This window comes from Seriola lalandi, unplaced genomic scaffold (genome assembly GCF_002814215.2).
Source record: "Seriola lalandi dorsalis isolate HSWRI2012SDOR001 ecotype SW California unplaced genomic scaffold, Sedor1 jcf7180002054469, whole genome shotgun sequence".
Taxonomy (NCBI): domain Eukaryota; kingdom Metazoa; phylum Chordata; class Actinopteri; order Carangiformes; family Carangidae; genus Seriola; species Seriola lalandi.
In genome coordinates, this window is record NW_019525022.1 from 1,683,892 (window position 1) to 1,700,604 (window position 16,713).

Genomic DNA, 16,713 nt, shown 5'->3' on the forward strand with positions numbered 1-16,713 from the left:
ACCATCTGATCTTATTTGATACTATGCATGCTGTATTCCTTTCATGCCACTAACTCAACTTGAACAATTCTTCTATTAATCGATTGACAAAAGATTAATTGGCAGCAATTAATAAACAAATAATAATTTAAGTCATTTATCGATCAAACACTCCAAACAATTTCTGGATGCAGCTTCTCCAATATGACGATTTGCTGCTTTTCTTTTCTTTATTTGTATCAACATTAAAACTTCACCAGTGGCTCTAGGAAATTGTGATGGGTATTTTCTAATGACTTCCTGACATTTTATATAGCAAACAATTAATAGAAAAAAATGACAAAATTCTATATTTAATATAGACATTATGTTATAATGTCTATATTCTTGTTTGTTCAGAATAAATTAATACAAATAGAGAATTTATATAACTAAATATAATTTTGCTAAAGTAAAGAAATGAATTACGGAGGTGAAAGTATGTCTTTCTCAGCTGAAGTCAAAGTCAGCAATTTTGTCTGCAGGGAAAGGAGGATGTTTGTATGCATGATTTGTGTGTGTGTGTGTGTGTGTGTGTGTGTGTGTGTGTGTGTTTTGACCCACTTTATTCACCAGGATGGAGCCTCCCACATGAAGTTGTAGCCAGGAAATTGTGGTTGCCTAGCAAGTTTCACATCCACGGTGCAAAGTTTTAAGACGTGTTACTCGGCTGCTATTTGTGCTTCCTACAGACTCGCACCAACTACTTTAAGACACATATTTCCCCGTCGAGGTCCGGGTGGCAACACTGACGGTGCAAGATGTCCGTCGCAGGATTTAAGAAGCAATTTTACAAAGCAAGCCAGGTAAACGCGCAACTTTTTAAACATTAGCTGGTAGCTTAGCTAGCTAGCTGACGTTATCGTTACTTTTACTGCGCTAGCTTCAAGCTAGCTGGAAAATGTCATGAATAACGACAAAACAGGGTTTCTTGGTTAAATACTGTGAACAACTTTGTTGAAAAGTATACGACTAGCTTTGTTGTTATTAAACTCTTCATCTACTGTCAAATGTGTTGTCGCTCATAAGTAAGTCAACTTTAACCCATTAGCTAAAGCTAATCTAGAGAGTTAGCAAGTTAACGTCAGGAACATTAGTCAAGTTAAACCAAACTCACGCTAAACTTGTTTTCTAAAGTTGTTTTCCGTTGGCTTCCACAATGGATTTGTGTCTTAACGTTATGTATTTAAGCACTTACTTTGCCTCAGATTAACTGAAGATAGTAGTTGACTAACTACGCAGCTTGCACCCCTGCATTTTCACAGACTTAATAGTATGTGATGACAGGAGTTTGGTTTCGGCGTGTTTTGCTATTATGTAAAAACAGCAGGTTGATACATCATTCAAGTGTCATGGTTAATACCTTCGTCCTAAAGTGGTGCTCATATTTGTTATCTCTCGGATTATACAACGTTTTCATAACATGTCTGAAGTCAAATTGCCCAATGTGTTGTGGTAAGGCCGGAGTTGAAATCGCACAACACAGGTTTGAGCGACTCACAATCATTTCTAAGCTACAAGTATCTAATGTGTTTGCAAGTGTTAAACTGAAGAGATCTGTGATCACCTCCATCTAGCTGAATAATATTGAGCCTTTTGAAAATCTTTGGCTTACAGAGCCATGTTTGTCCTGTGCTTTCAAATATCAAATTGCATTTATCACTGTTATGAAAGAAATGAAACTGTTGGCTCCTGTGGCAGTTAAGAGTTAAACCTGCCACCACAAACAAAAACTCAACAAGACAAGACCTATAAAATCAGTGGCCGATGTTTTGATGACACCTGCCATGCAGCGGGTCCTTGCTTTGGCCTAACATTTGTGACAGCTCCTTGCTCAGTGGGTGTGTACCTTATTTAGGGTAATGGAATCCTAGTTATGTGAATACTCTGCCCAAACCAGCTTCCAGTTCCTAAGTAACCAGAAGACAAAGATTAAGTCAGTAGATCAGGAATACAGCAAGAATCACAATGAATACACAGAAATCTTATGTTCCATACAATGTTTTGGAAAACTTGACTAGGCACCTAGATTTCTATCACCTCACCATAGTACAGTGATACTCGTCAACTCCCACTGTGAATGCCTATTGTAGAGCTGTATACATTTAGGACTTATACTGAACATTGTGCCCTCCGTTAGCACAGGCCTGGCCAACAAGAATGCACTTATCATTCAGGCTATAAAAAGAAAGAAAATGTGTTGGAGGAGGATAATCAGTTATGTTTGCTTAACAGCATTCACGTCATACTGCCATAAAGATATAGCCGATTTAATCAATAATTAAACAGAATAATGGTGGTTAGCTAAGTTGCTAAGCATGCATATAAAGCTTTCCGTATGGTGTTTATCATTGTGCACCTTTTTGTTTTAGTCCAAATCATATAGTGTATCTTATTTTGCCTAAAAAGTCCCTAACTCCACTTTCACAACAAGCTTTTTACCAAATCTAAATCCTGTATCAAATCTTCTTGTGAATCTGTATGTTTTTATCCCCTTATCTAGTTATGTCTTTCAACAATTTTAAGTTACAAACAGAATAAATACTTCTGGGCTAAATGTTTTATTATTGGAACCAAAACTCAGGTTTTCTACACAGATTACATACAGTTGTCTGACTAAGATGGGCAGGTTTATTAGTTGTGTTGGACTAAAAAAAAACTTTTGGTAATTATGAAGCCAGATGGGGGGCTGAAAGTATGTTTGTGTTTGGATTTCTCACATCTACATGCCACAGCTTCACATCTGGTACCAAGAGATGCATTAATTGCAATTAAAATCCTGTATTTAAGACTTCATAATTAGGGAATGTGTGTGGATGAATTATGTCCCATGAGCCAGTTGGCAGTGGGTGCTTAGGGCATTTTCTGAGCCACTGAGTGTTTCACACAAAGAACATTGCCAGGCCTGTGTATTATATAAACTAGAGAGATTGATTGATCCATCTGGTCATAGAGTTTTATGTGCACTGTGGTGCTGACAGCTGCACCGAGTTGAACCAAATAAGAAGGCACGCACACATGCACACACACAAATACACACACACACAAACGTACAATGAGTCTCTGTATGGCCTGCCAGCCAACTGCACAGGCTTTTAGAGTTTGTTTCCCTGATGAGAAATTGAGGATGTATGTGCCATGTGTGAGTGAGGATATGCATTGATGATGGCGAGCAAGATGAAGTTAGCATGTGTGTTTAGTTAAAGAATCCGTGAATGTGGTTGTAGTGTAGGAAACTGCAATGTGTGTGCTGACCTGATGGAAAAAAGGAAAACCCTTCAGCATAATTCCTTATGAACCAAGTCTCTCAGTACAGTGGAAACTCTAGTTTGCAGAACTCATTCCTTTATACAGACTTCAGTAGGTTCCTCCTGATGGAAAACATGGACATGTCTTGGACTTGGAGAACTGTGTTAGTCACTCTTGGAAAAAAAACAAAATGGTGGAAGATGTTAAATATCCACTTTATTTTGGAGACAGAGAATGGGGAGATCCTGCGCTGCTGGAGCCTCTGACATGTTATGAGCCCCCTATCGGCTCAGAAATTCAGTTCTGTAGGTGACCTTGTTCAGGATGTGGAAAAGTGGAAAGATAACCAAAGTGTATCTTTATAATAACATCAGTACAAATTGACCAAGTGTAGAATCTGTTTGTCATGATGGAGGATAAATATAAGAGCATAATTAGGACAAATGTGTAAGTAATGCTCCATGAGGACCATTAAACGTGCTGAGTTCAGCCAGCCTCATTGTTTGTTCTGTGTTCACAGCTGATGAGTGAGAAGGTTGGAGGTGCGGAGGGAACCAAACTGGATGAAGACTTCAAGGACCTCGAAAGGGTAATTAATACATTTTAAAATTATACCCATAGTTCATGTGTTGAGTAACAATACCCTCATATGTTGTGCTGTGAAATGATGTCCCCCAAGTTCCTTATTCAAATATAAATAGTGTTAAAGGGATACAACTCAGCATATGCACTCAGGGATCAAATAATGTCTCTCCCTAACTTGTGTCACCAGAAAGCAGATATTACCAGCAAAGCAGTGGTGGATGTCATCAATAAAACATCAGAGTACCTTCAGCCCAACCCAGCAACAAGAGCTAAGCTTTCCATGCTCAACACAGTGTCCAAAATCCGCGGACAGGTGAATAGTCCAGGCTACCCCCAGCCTGAGGGCCTCCTGGGGGAGTCCATGACTAAGTTTGGACGGGATATGGGCGAGGACACCAACTTTGGTAAGAACAGTGGAGTCAGTGAGAAAATTAGATATACGGTTCAACAGATGTTTATTCTGTGTATTTGTATATGTTTTGAAAGCATTAAAGTGAGGAGAAATGGAGCATTATATGTTAGGGGGATTGAGGAATGTTTTTTCCTAATTGGATCAAAAGTGTCTACGTACTTGCTTGTATTTTTTCTTGTTTTCATTTTCTTTATAGAAACAATAATTATTATTAACACACCCCACAATGTCCCACAGTCCCTAATGCTGGTGTTTTGCACGTGTATGTGTGCTGCAGGTGGGGCTCTAATAGACACAGGGGATACAATGAAGAGGATGGCCGAGGTCAAGGACTCTCTGGATATTGATGTGAAGCAGAATTTTATTGACCCTCTGCAGGCAGTCGCTGAGAAGGATATCAAAGACATTCAGGTATAATCAAAGAGGTAGTATGCTTCTGCACGTTCAGGCCAGACATTGACTAATGAGCTCCACAGTCTGTGTGTCAGTTGCAATAGTATGAAAAAAGTATTAACAGTCCAGATGCATAACAGCTGAAATGCATGCAAATATTTAGGTCATTTTAATGGCACAGCAAATTTCACAAAATGATCATGAACAACTACAACAATTTTATATACTGTGTATATATATATATATATATATGTGTGTGTGTGTGTGTGTGTGTGTGTGTGTGTGTGTGTGTGTGTAAAATGTATAATCTGCATCACCTCATCATCCCATTCCCAACTCTTTCACCCCCCCCCAGCACCACCTGAAGAAACTGGAGGGCCGCCGTCTGGACTATGATTATAAAAAGAAACGTCAAGGTAAAATCCAAGATGAAGAGATCAGGCAAGCCCTGGAGAAGTTCCATGAGTCCAAAGAGATGGCTGAGAGCTCCATGCACAATCTGCTGGAAACAGATGTGAGTAGTTTGTAAACAAAACTTGATTCCCTTAGCAATGCCGATGGCCCACTGAAACCTGCTGGAGCTTGTTTTTGTAATGCACTGAGTTAATAATAACATGTATCAGTTTACCTTCATTACAATGGCAACTGCTGGTAAAACTGTAATTGTTATTAATGAAACTGAACTAGCAAAAATGTGTGTAATGTAACTTTTGCATAAAGAGCTAATGAGACTGTCAATGTTACTCTACAAGGTGAAAAATACACAGACAGCAGCATACACAGTGAACAACAGAGACGTTTTTAGAGCTGCAATAACTTCCATGAATCGCGTTGTCAATAAAGTATGCTAAGTGACCTCAACATGCTCAAAGTCAACAGACATTTCTTAGATAGAATATGATCATCCATAATAGGCTTAAAGAAACAAATAACCCATCTGATTCAATCAGTGCCGGTGGAAATGCTGCATCACTTTAATAGGTTTTGGATAGACAAGTAGAGTTCACGCAAGCCAAAAGCTTGATAAGGATATCTAATTTTCTTTGGGGAGGTAAAATGTGTCATTGCTGCACTCTTTTAAGGTTTTGGGGGAGCTGTGAAAATCTCATGGTTGCCAAGACATCTCCTGTGTGCCAAGACTGTGAGATGCAAGTCAAGTTGCATAATGTTTTCAGTCTGGTGAAAGAAGAAATGCATTTAATACAATCTGATGCAATTACTGAGATTTAATTAAAAGCATTCATGGCTGAAGCAGATGGTTGAATTGGCATATTCTATAAGGTTGCATTAATGCAATGAATGTATTTCACTCCCCCTAAGAACTATTTTGACAAACTCAAAATAGAGGGGCAATGAAGAAACCCTGTATAAACAACATTAGAGTTGTATTTAAAGTGACAGCCAAACTAACTCACAAATATTGTATTCTTGTTAATGTCCCTATTTGTGAGTATGTGATAATATTTATTCTGGATAGTATATCTGTGACTACCTCAATTGGAAATGCATGCTGCTTGCTGCTCAGAGCTTCTCCGGTAACATGACATGTTATGTCTTTCCTCTGACTTGCAGTCGTCTGAGCCAGTTAAACCTGTTTTGTTCAGTATTTACTATTTTCAAATCATGATGATGTGTTTCTGAGTTATATTATTGTGATGAACAGTACTGACATAGTGATAAACAAATGAGAAGGATGAGAGACATGAATGCAAACAGTTAACAACAAAAGAATGCACTAAAGGACCAGAGCTGATTCTATGTTTTGTCTCATATTGAAATAGTTTTTGTGTGCGTGTGCATGTAGGTGGAGCAGGTGAGTCAGCTGTCCTCTTTTGTGGAGTCTCTGCTGCAGTACCACAAACAGGCCGCACAGATCCTCGAGGAGCTTTCTGACAAACTGAGAGAAAGGTCAGCGCCATGACTATTTGTGGAAGATGACATGTCTTCTGTGTTGAGGCTGTGTCCTTTGGCTCATGACAAGGGATGATTCAGCCGTACCATATTTTCTTTTACCCATCTGATTACAAGTAATGACTGTCAAACACCAGTTGATGCTGAGCTCAGATCACTGTTTTTCCACCACTACAGAAAGAAAAATTCAATTTTATTTTGGAATAGCATAAAAATAGATTTGTTTTGCTGTTAACAATTTACTTGTAGTTGCGATAATTGGATTACAGCCCACACAAAGTGGAATTATTTCTCCTCTGTGTTGATGCATGTCTTACTCAGAGATCAAAGACGTGATGATTTTTCTTCTCTTGTATACAGGGTGATTGATGCTCAGAACCGTCCAAGGCGTGAATACACACCCAAACCCAGACCAGCCTTTGACTTTGAGATAGAACAGTCCAACGGAGGATACTCACCTGCTGCATCAAGTCCTCCAGCTTACTCTCCCGGTAAACTTACTATTTTATATTTTGTGAGAGCTGTGTGTGTGTGGGTGTGAGGCCTACACAGTGGAAGGCAAGTCAATCTCATTCTCAAGACTGTTGTGTCTTTCCTTCTGCAACATTAACCAGCCCCAGTACAAAATCAAGGTCCATCCTCCCAAAGAAACTCCGTCAAGAGCAGGCCGCGTGAGTGGACAGATGAAGATAATGTCACTTGCACAGAACTAAAAAGTTTCTCTACTTTCACTCACTCTGTTGCACATCCATATGACAGAGAAGTGGATGCATGTCTGTGTAATGGTCAACTATTTCACTAACATTGTTGAATGGTGTCTGTTGGGTCCCCTGTGTCTCATCTGTCAGGTCCCCAGAACAAGGAGGGGCTTGTCAGAGTGTGAACATTACTCTGTCTGACCAAGGCTGCAGGGACATACAAACTTTAGCAAACCATTGTGTAGTTCCATTTGAAATGATCAATGACTGTGGTGTTTTAAATAAGTTGTCAATTAAATCAAAAAACCACTTGTAGTCATGGTTTTGCTGAATTGTTTGTATCTGACAGTCTGGACTGAAACTTCTGAACCTCAAGGAAAATCACTGCTTGCCAAAGGGTTTATTTTACAGATATAGTCAGGGAGCGAATCAAATATCGTTCACCTCCCCAGTCCAACACACGAAATGTACTTTGAATTATGACATTGTTTTGCTGTGTAACATATCAGTACATTGATTTTGATCTTGAGCTTCAGAAGGATTCTCCCTTACCGCACTGATGACTAACCTGTCCTGTTTTAATGGCTGTTGTGGTCTGTTCCAGAGTCCTATTGGAAAACCTAATGTTGATACACTGCCTCTAATTAAATGCTTTTAAAAGTCAATATACCGATATTGTTAAAAGGAAACTGACGCATTTTCTTTTCACACTGACTATATCTGTTCTTTCTCCCTCCTTGCATCTCTCTACATTGTGTCCCTTTCTATAGCTGAGCCATGCTGTAAAGCCCTGTATGACTTTGACCCAGAGAATGACGGCGAGCTGGGCTTCCACGAGGGTGACGTCATCACCTTGGTCAGTCAAATTGATGAGAACTGGTTCGAGGGAAGCCTTCGTGGAAGATCAGGATACTTCCCCAACAACTATGTTGAAGTGATGGTGCCTCTACCACACTGAAAACAGCAAGGCAAGAGGGAAACAGCAGGAGATGAAGAGGGGGATGATAGAGGATTGTCAACCCTCACCCAAAAGATATATCTTTTGTTTATTGTAATTAAAGGGTAAACATCTCAAGACAGGGACATAATTTTTGTATCTAGGAGTTATTTGAGCAAAGCTTTTTTCAATCTAACAAAATGTAATGGATTTTTAAAAACAGTAAGGATGGGGCGCTGTTCATTCAAAAAAATGATGGCATAATGTGTGGGTGCATTTACCATATCTTGGGTCTTGATATCCATTCTCTATGCACCTGTGCACTTTGTACACAACACTTCTATCTCCAGGACTGATGAGGAAAGATCAAGAGAGAATGGAATCTGTAATAACATGCTCAACAGTATCGACAAACACTAAGAAGTGCAACTACTTTAATCTCATACTCTTACCCTGTTTTATATTCACAGTATGACATTTCTTGTTCTATGTGTTGTTCATATTGGTACTACACACATGCATGCATACGCATGCATCTTTCCAAGCGCTGTCTTCTACACTCCCAGTTTTCACCTCTGTGCCTTTAGGCATTAGTGCTGTTGTCTCATGGACTCATTGGAGTCAACATGGAGGACTGGCTAACTTTTCTTGATGTAACACTATACTCTGCTGCCATCTGGTGGTGGTACAGATGATTCTTAGCTATTGGTTTGAGTAGCACAGACTGACAGACTGCTGTTTGTAACTGTAATTGCAGTTTTACAAATGTTAGCCACATTTATTCTAGACCAAATGGTTGTTTGAGAGTTTATTTCTAAAGGGCTGTAGATGTCCATGTCTTTATATACTTCATTTATCATACTAATTTTGCTAAGTTGTCAGTAAGATAATTTACCTACTGCTATACTATTGTTTTTCAAAGCATGGATCCCTATTGTCTCTTCTAATTGATGCCAAAGAAAAGTTGCACAAATTCCAAAATTGCCCCAGGCTGCTGTTTGTCAATGAAAAGACATGTATTTTATACAGCCTTATGTGCACACTTCTGCAAGATTAATAATATTTTATAATTCACAGAAGCAGACATTTGTTTCCATTACAGCGCAGCTCACAATATTAGCATTACACCAAAGCCATAAGCACACATCCCTCAGTTCCTCTACTTTCTCAGGCTCCAGTGATACTGCTGGCAGTGTCACTCACAATGTTTTGTGGGCTTTTACCCAAATGTTTGTCAATGAATTTTCAGTCTGTGATTTGTTTTCCCCCTTGGCGCTGGGATAAGCTTGGCTTTAGTACTCGAACCTATAATTTAGAGCATGGAAATTAATCTGATGTGTATTGGGTGTTTTTGTACCTGCCTCAGTTTTCAGGCTGAAACTGTGCACCAGACCTGACAGAAAATGCTAGCTCCCAACTATTGTGTTGAGAATTTACTAATAATGAGGAAGGTCCTCTCACAATGGCTGGTTTCAGTTTCATTTAAGCCTATTACAAGCAGACTATGAACTGTTAGGGTTGGTGCTGTTCACTAAAATGCCAACTTTCTCCTCTTGTCATGATCCCCTTGTTAGACCGCCCCCACCCCACTCATCTCTCCCGTCTCTATTTAAACTGGGAGCGGAACAGACAGGTCTTTTCACCAGGGAAGGGCACACAGCAGTGGATTATGCCCTCCCTCCCCCACTAGTCTTTATACACCACCTGCCCCTGTACCCCTACCCCCTTTCTCATTATCTTCCCCATCCCACTCCCATAGTGCCTCTGGAGCTTGGTTTCCTGGTCCATCCTTGGAATAATCTCATTGTTATCATAGTATGTGCCTCTTCGCAGGTTTGCATATCTCCTATGTAATTCATGTTGTGTATTGGGCCAAAGGGGTGAGACACAACTGTGTGGTTCAGGTGTGGGTTTACATGCCTCATTACACTGAATCAGAAGCCCAGAGTTTGAGAGGGGAGCAGAGGGTCAGGGGCTCAGGTTGAGTTATTATGCAGCCTGTATAATGATAATGATTAATGTCGAGGAACAAAAGGCTAAGATCAATTTTTGTGTGCTGCTGCTGTCACAGCTGAAATAGTTGTCTGACTGCTGCAGCTGACATTTATTGCAGCACTACATTCTGTGATGGTTTGTTTTGGATCCATACCCAGAAGTGTCCCAACTCTGTAATATTAATGAATGAAGTATTATCAGCCTTAAAAGCTTTATCTTATTATAAACATCTTAATGGATTTTTCTATGTTTAAAATATAACCGCTTTGCATGTGTCTTCATTACAGCCTCTGTTTTAGGCAATGCCTTATTTTTGTAACTGTGACATTGTGGGGAGACTAAAGGTGGGATTATCCTGGATTATCTTTAGGATATATGGTTTACCTCTATACTAAATGTAATCTTATGTGTATTGTATATTTTTGTTATTATGTAAAGGGGAATGAATGCTGTTCATTTGCTTGTTTAAATAAATGTTAAATAAGTTGGCTCCCATTGTCTCAGAAAATTACAACACTACCACTGAAAGACTTTAATAATAAAGTATGTACACTGATGCAGGGTATAGGTATAGGACTGTCTGTTTTTACATCTAGCCTGATTCTTAGTTAAACCTATTTATTTACATTTGCACAATTGCTCATTTTTGCTCAATAAAACATCTTTATATTTTGGACATTTATCCCCCGACCATCCAATTTTTAATCTGCACAACCAGCCGTCTGCATGACCCCCAGACACAGCAGGCTACACCAGCCAGCTGTTGGATTATTGCCACAGCACTATCTCATCGGCGAAGGCGTGTCACTCCCCGAATTACTCAGATCCCCTTTGTCCTCGGTGCCCAGCCAGCGACACTCATGGCGGCTGCACCCGTCAGACAGCGCTCCGGGCCAGGGGGACCCCGGGCGCAGCTTCCGCCCTGCTACTACGAAGGATACCTGGAGAAGCGAGGACCGAAAGAAAAGGTATGTCCGCCCGGTGCAGATCAAGTGCCATGTTGTTTCAGTGCATGTTGTGGAGAGCCGTGGTCGGCGTGTGCGCGCGTGTGTATCTATGCACCGCACACCGGCTGATCCCCCCCATTCCCAGAGAGCTGTCAACTTCCTTATTGTCGTAGAATGGGCGAGGCGAGACTCCACACTGGTGCTGGCGGGGATTTTTTCCACATAGCGGATACCAGATTTTGTAGCGCCTTTCAGTCTGATTTTGCAAGACTCTGACGGAATGTTTACAACAATTTATGAACGAATCCCGAGGTTATAATCGAGGAAACCCGCCTGCTGTCAAAATATTGCATGTCATTTCAATTACACATGACATGAAAAATTCGTGGCTGTATCCCTCACCTTAACAAGTCAGATACAGTGTCACAAACAGTATGTCTGCCAAGCATTTTCCTAGCCCAGAATTCAATGCTGACTCGGAGAAATAATCTTTTGACATATTGTTCTGACAGCCTGCTCTCTGAAGTGCATTTCCAAAATATTAAATACAAAGTTATACAAAGTTACACACAGCCAAATCGACAATATTACACAAGGTTCTTTTTTTTTTTTCTATTGTTTTGATTATAAGGTGATGACTAAAGAATGGGACACCCCCCACCCACTACCCCTTCTTCCTCATTAGGCTCATTTCAATTCAATACAGACATGTAATGTGAGCCTGGCTCAGGTGCAGGATATTTCAGTAATCCGTGGTCACAGACTGACAGCAGCTGAGGCTCATGCCTTATCCATTACGTGGGACAGGAAATGTGAGAGTGATAAAATGAGTAATGTCCATTACACAGATGTGAAAAAACAGCACAATTGTTACATCTTTCTCTCCTATTTTTCCCATATCTGCTAATTTCCATGTGTGACAGGCATCCATACGACTGTGGACCTGTCTGTGCGGGAATTCTTTGTATTTCTTCAATAATGCCAAGGACACTCATGTAAGTTTCAGTATTCAGTATAAATTTTGTTTGTTGTGCATCATAGTGTTTTCAATGGAACCTATTTGTGTGTGTGTGTGTGTGTGTGTGTGTGTGTGTGTGTGTGTGTGTGTGTGTGTGTGTGTGTGTGTGTGTGTTTGTATATGTGTGTGTTACAGTATGTGGAAAAGCTGGACCTCAGTGGATTTGTGTCACTGAAGGACGACTGCAGCCGGGACAGAAACCTGGAGGCGGCCAGACTCATTCTGCGCATGAAGGATGGGGAAACCAAACTGACAGTAATGTCACTAGACACACACACACACACACACACACACACACACACACACTAAAATGAACTGCTTTTGCAAGGTTTAAAAGTGCTGTTGTCTTTTACAGGCACCCAATCTGGAATCAAGGGAGCTGTGGAAAGGTTTCCTCTACTCTGTCATTGATGTAAATGTTCATCTTTTGCACACATGCTACACCTGCATCCTTCTGCCTGTGTCTCTCTCTTGTGCTGTTTAATAATAAATTATGTCCTCTATCCCATCACAGCTCAATGTACCGTCCTGTCTCACGTTGCTGCCGGGCCAGCTGCAGATGCTGAAGGAGGTGGTGGACAAAGAAAGGTCCAGGCGGAGAACTCGCACTCCCACACGTGCTCCTCCTTCACCGCTCTCTGTGCCTTTAGTAGGAGAGATCCCACCGTGAGTTGAGAGGACTGACTAAAGCTGTTTCAGTGTTTGTGAACAAAAATGTATGTGGTATCATTTCTACTGTGTGTGTGTGTGTGTGTGTGTGTGTGTGTGTGTGTGTGTGTGTTTTTCGCATGCAGGTGCTTTCGACCAGTGTCCCGAACAGAGGCTGAAGTCCTTCTAGAGAGACACCCAGACTGCGGCAACATGTTGCTCCGTCCAGGCAGAGATGGGTGCTCACTAGCTGTTACCACTCGACAAGACCTCAATGGGTAAAAACCTGCTGAACATCTGGACAGCACAGCTGCAAATATTATAGACAGGCACCATTTTCACTGCTGTCTGTCTTTTTCTTTGATCTAGGTCAGTGTTCAGACATTACCGTGTGACTCAGAGGGACCAAGGCGGTTATGTCATAGATGTAGAAAATCCTGTAAGTGTATAATACTCGCAGATATAATTCACATCTAACAATATTTCAGAACGTGGCTTTATAAAATTATATCTAAATTTCTATTATAATTGACTTACTTATATATTTACGCTTTATAATGTTCTATCATAATTGTAACTTTTATTGGGGAAACATTGGGTTAAGGAAGCATCAATCCAGCTTCTTTTCTCCTGACACCAGTTTTGATATTTTAATTCAGGCTATGTGCTGATAAGATATTAGACACTAGATACTCTTTGCCCAAATTTAAAATCTGTATATCACACTGTGTGTAACTCATAGTCAGTGCACCCCAACACAAACCTGGCACATTGGATGGATGCATGTACATCATCAGGGGTTAAATATTTGAAAAAAGTAGAAAAACACACTATAACAGATTTGTTAAGTGGGAGGTAAAAATATTTGATGCTGCAAACCTCTTGCCTCTCTGTCTTGTTTGCTGTCAGATTAAAAACACAGTTTCAAAAGTTACAGCTTGTCAGAACCGAATATAGCTGTATCTGTCAGGGGGTCTGAGGACAGGGCAACAAGATCTTGTAAACAGTGACTGAAAAAGAAATGCAACACTGACCATCTTGAGTTACGCTTTCAGATTACAACAGTCAATAATGTAAACACTGTTAATAAACCAGCAGCATGTAATACAACAGGCTTCCTCTTACAGATTCCCTGTGCTACACTTCATGAGGTCATTGACGCCCTGGTAGAGAAGACAGCAGGAACTCTACAACCTTTCCTACTGGAGGAGCCGTATGAGGAGAATATCAGTGAGGAAGACTTTTTTGTCTACCTCTACCTTTTTTTTTTGTCTATGTCTTACAATTAATCTATGAGTCAAACCATGTATATTCTTTTTGTGTCATCAGCATATGTTTCTGCCAATGATGAAAATGGAGAAAGGATCCTCCACACTGCCCCCTCCAGCCCACTGCCAAAGGCTCCTGCCCTGCCCCCAAAACAAGGTTTCTCTCTTTAACATAAACACTCACATACAGACAGTCACAGAGAGAAATAATGATCACTACTTTCATTCTGATGCAGACCGTTGGTGCAGCAGTCCCCTGTCCAGATCCCCCGCCCCAGACCGCCGTATCCTGACTTCAGCGGTGCCGGCCTCGCCCACCAACCCAATGAGACGACTCATTCTCTCCCCTTCACCTCTCGCACACAGTGAGTAAATAATGGGGCAACCTCACCCGCAGCAGTTGATCTGCATTTGTTTCAGCTTAAAGTGTATCTTCTGTCTTTCCACAGCGCTCAATGAGGAACTCAAACTGAAGCTGGAGAAGAGACGAGCCAGTCAGGAGTGACTTAACTCATAAGGAACAGCTTCCTGTCGCAGCGTACTCAATCTTCAGTGCCAAACCCCTTCTCACCGCAGCTATGTACTCATCCTGTGCCTTCTAGGTGGAAGACAAGGGACTACAAATACCGCCACTTTCTCTTAGTGCTTTGTCCGCATGCATAAAACTGTTTACAAACTGCCTCTGAGCAAAAAATAGTACGACAACAAATGATTTTCCCTCAGAATACAATCCACAAAAACTCTGAATCAATGTGACTGGCAGCTAAAACCTTTTCGGAGAAGCACTGACACATGCCGGACCCCTAACTGAGCCTGATGTTTTCCTATCTGAGCCCATGTCTGCGTGCTGAGCTGCTGATGTTACTGCTGCACCTGAGACACTTAATCTGCTCTGAAAGTAAAATAAACCGGACATGCTCAGGTCTCAGCTCAGTAATTCTCCTCATCACCTCATTCCATGTACCATGACTGAGAAAAAAAAATCATCTGAATAGAGTCGAGCTGGTCAGAAACTGAAACCTGCACAATCTCTGCCTGCTGCTCTGAGTGCTATTTGTGACTGATAAGCAACCATTAATATGTTGTTGATTCAATGGCACTGCTGTGGTTCATTTAAAACCCAACTTTAACTGTGTTATTGGTGCTTATTTTAAAGTGTCTCCTTATTCTCTGCTACTGTTTGTGTGCTACTGTACGGTGCTATGACTCACCGGTGCTCAGACCTGCCTGGAGACTCCAGGTGACTTCTGTTCCTCCTCAAGAAAATCAATCAAATGTATATGAGGGTGCCCTCTAGTGGAATGGCTGTCAACTAGAAGGACAGAAACCTTCTTATCGGCACACAGCCTTTGGGTATTATCACAAGTACCAGACACTTGGCATAGACCAACCCTTTTATGTTGCAGACTGAACCTGGCAAAGGCTTTTGGCTTTATCACAGTATTACACTATGCCCTACCTCTTTACCTTTAATAACAAAATTATTTATTACAGATCTGTGGGAGTTTCAACAATAACAATTTGTATTTCTACATGGGAAAACACTTTTCTTTTTTACATTTCTGTGAATTGGCCAGTCCTCCAGATTTTAAGTGTCTGAGTACAAGTGGCAAACTGACTCTTAAGTGTCAATGAACAGTTTGTTGTATGTTTGTACAATATGTGATGTGTCTACTTGATCACTATCAAAGAATAGTGTTTGTTAGATATTGAGGGCATTAAATTGTTTTGCATGGGTCTTAATTGTTCCTCGTCGTGAATTGATAGCTTTTACTTTCACAAAAATAGATCATTTTGATTTGTTTTATTTTTAGATGGCCAGCTCTTAGGTACAACTTTTCATTTGAAAGTATTACCTTCCTGTGACAACAGGAGAATGAGGAAATGAGATGATATTGGAATAAATAAATACCATGAGTGGATGATTACAGAGAATGCTGGACAATCTGTCCTATTTTTATTTAAAGATGATCTATAATCAATGTTAATTTTTTTACCACAGATAGAAGAAAAGAAAAAAATATGTTTACAAAGGGCCGTTATTTTTATTTTTTTTTAGTTTAGCATGGAAGTGAGAGTATCTTTAGTTTTCCATATTCCCTTATTTTAAATAACCTCACACGATCTCACACACTTAATACATACATTAATGGAATTTAATTGTTTATATTATTTAAAAAAAAAAGTGTCCTTTCTTCTACATCTTAGTGGAAACCTGAATCCAATTTGAAACATCTGTATCAACATATTCCTCGTTAATCTGCAGAATTCCCTGCTATTTTTTTTCCACCCACCTTTTTCCTATTTTAAGTGTGTATAGTTCCTTTTACTTGAACTGAAAATAATATATTTAAAAAACAGTAAATATGCCAATAATGTAAGCTGGAAGGGCTTGGTTTCCACACCTTAGGCCTGATGTGTGTATGATCTGGGCTGTCAAACGTATGTGGGACAGATACAACAGGTGAACCTGTGTGATTCACATACTATTTCTTTGTAATAAATGCTTCTGTGGAACTCATAACAATGGGTTCTTGCTGATATTGGATTTTGGATATTGGATGACATTGGATCTTCATTTTATTTGTTGTTCATTCTTGGTGAAGCCCTATTTTTCCACTGTATTAGGCTGTA

The 16,713-nt window shown here is 40.3% G+C and overlaps 2 protein-coding genes across 3 annotated transcripts; both read left to right on the forward strand.

Annotated features, from left to right (window-relative positions):
• The first annotated feature begins 624 nt into the window (after positions 1-624).
• On the forward strand, positions 625-10,688 carry LOC111658882 (endophilin-A2-like). Of its 2 annotated transcripts, XM_023411558.2 has the most exons (9): positions 625-824; positions 3,788-3,856; positions 4,040-4,256; positions 4,542-4,675; positions 5,013-5,171; positions 6,462-6,565; positions 6,929-7,059; positions 7,183-7,239; positions 8,037-10,688. In XM_023411558.2, exons 1-9 carry the CDS (start codon positions 780-782, stop codon positions 8,222-8,224), a joined length of 1,104 nt encoding a protein of 367 aa, XP_023267326.1. In that variant the 5' UTR covers positions 625-779; the 3' UTR covers positions 8,225-10,688. The 2 variants fall into 2 exon arrangements, with proteins under 2 accessions (XP_023267326.1, XP_023267327.1); XM_023411559.2 differs by lacking the exon at positions 7,183-7,239 and having other exon boundaries at positions 628-824.
• Positions 10,689-11,017: 329 nt separating this feature from the next.
• stap2a (signal transducing adaptor family member 2a) lies at positions 11,018-15,817 on the forward strand. The gene is made up of 11 exons (XM_023411475.2): positions 11,018-11,166; positions 12,069-12,140; positions 12,299-12,418; positions 12,519-12,575; positions 12,678-12,829; positions 12,958-13,089; positions 13,181-13,250; positions 13,939-14,041; positions 14,141-14,236; positions 14,316-14,444; positions 14,529-15,817. The coding sequence occupies exons 1-11, from the start codon at positions 11,059-11,061 to the stop codon at positions 14,582-14,584; spliced, it is 1,095 nt and encodes a 364-aa protein (XP_023267243.1). The 5' UTR covers positions 11,018-11,058; the 3' UTR covers positions 14,585-15,817.
• Positions 15,818-16,713: the final 896 nt, after the last annotated feature.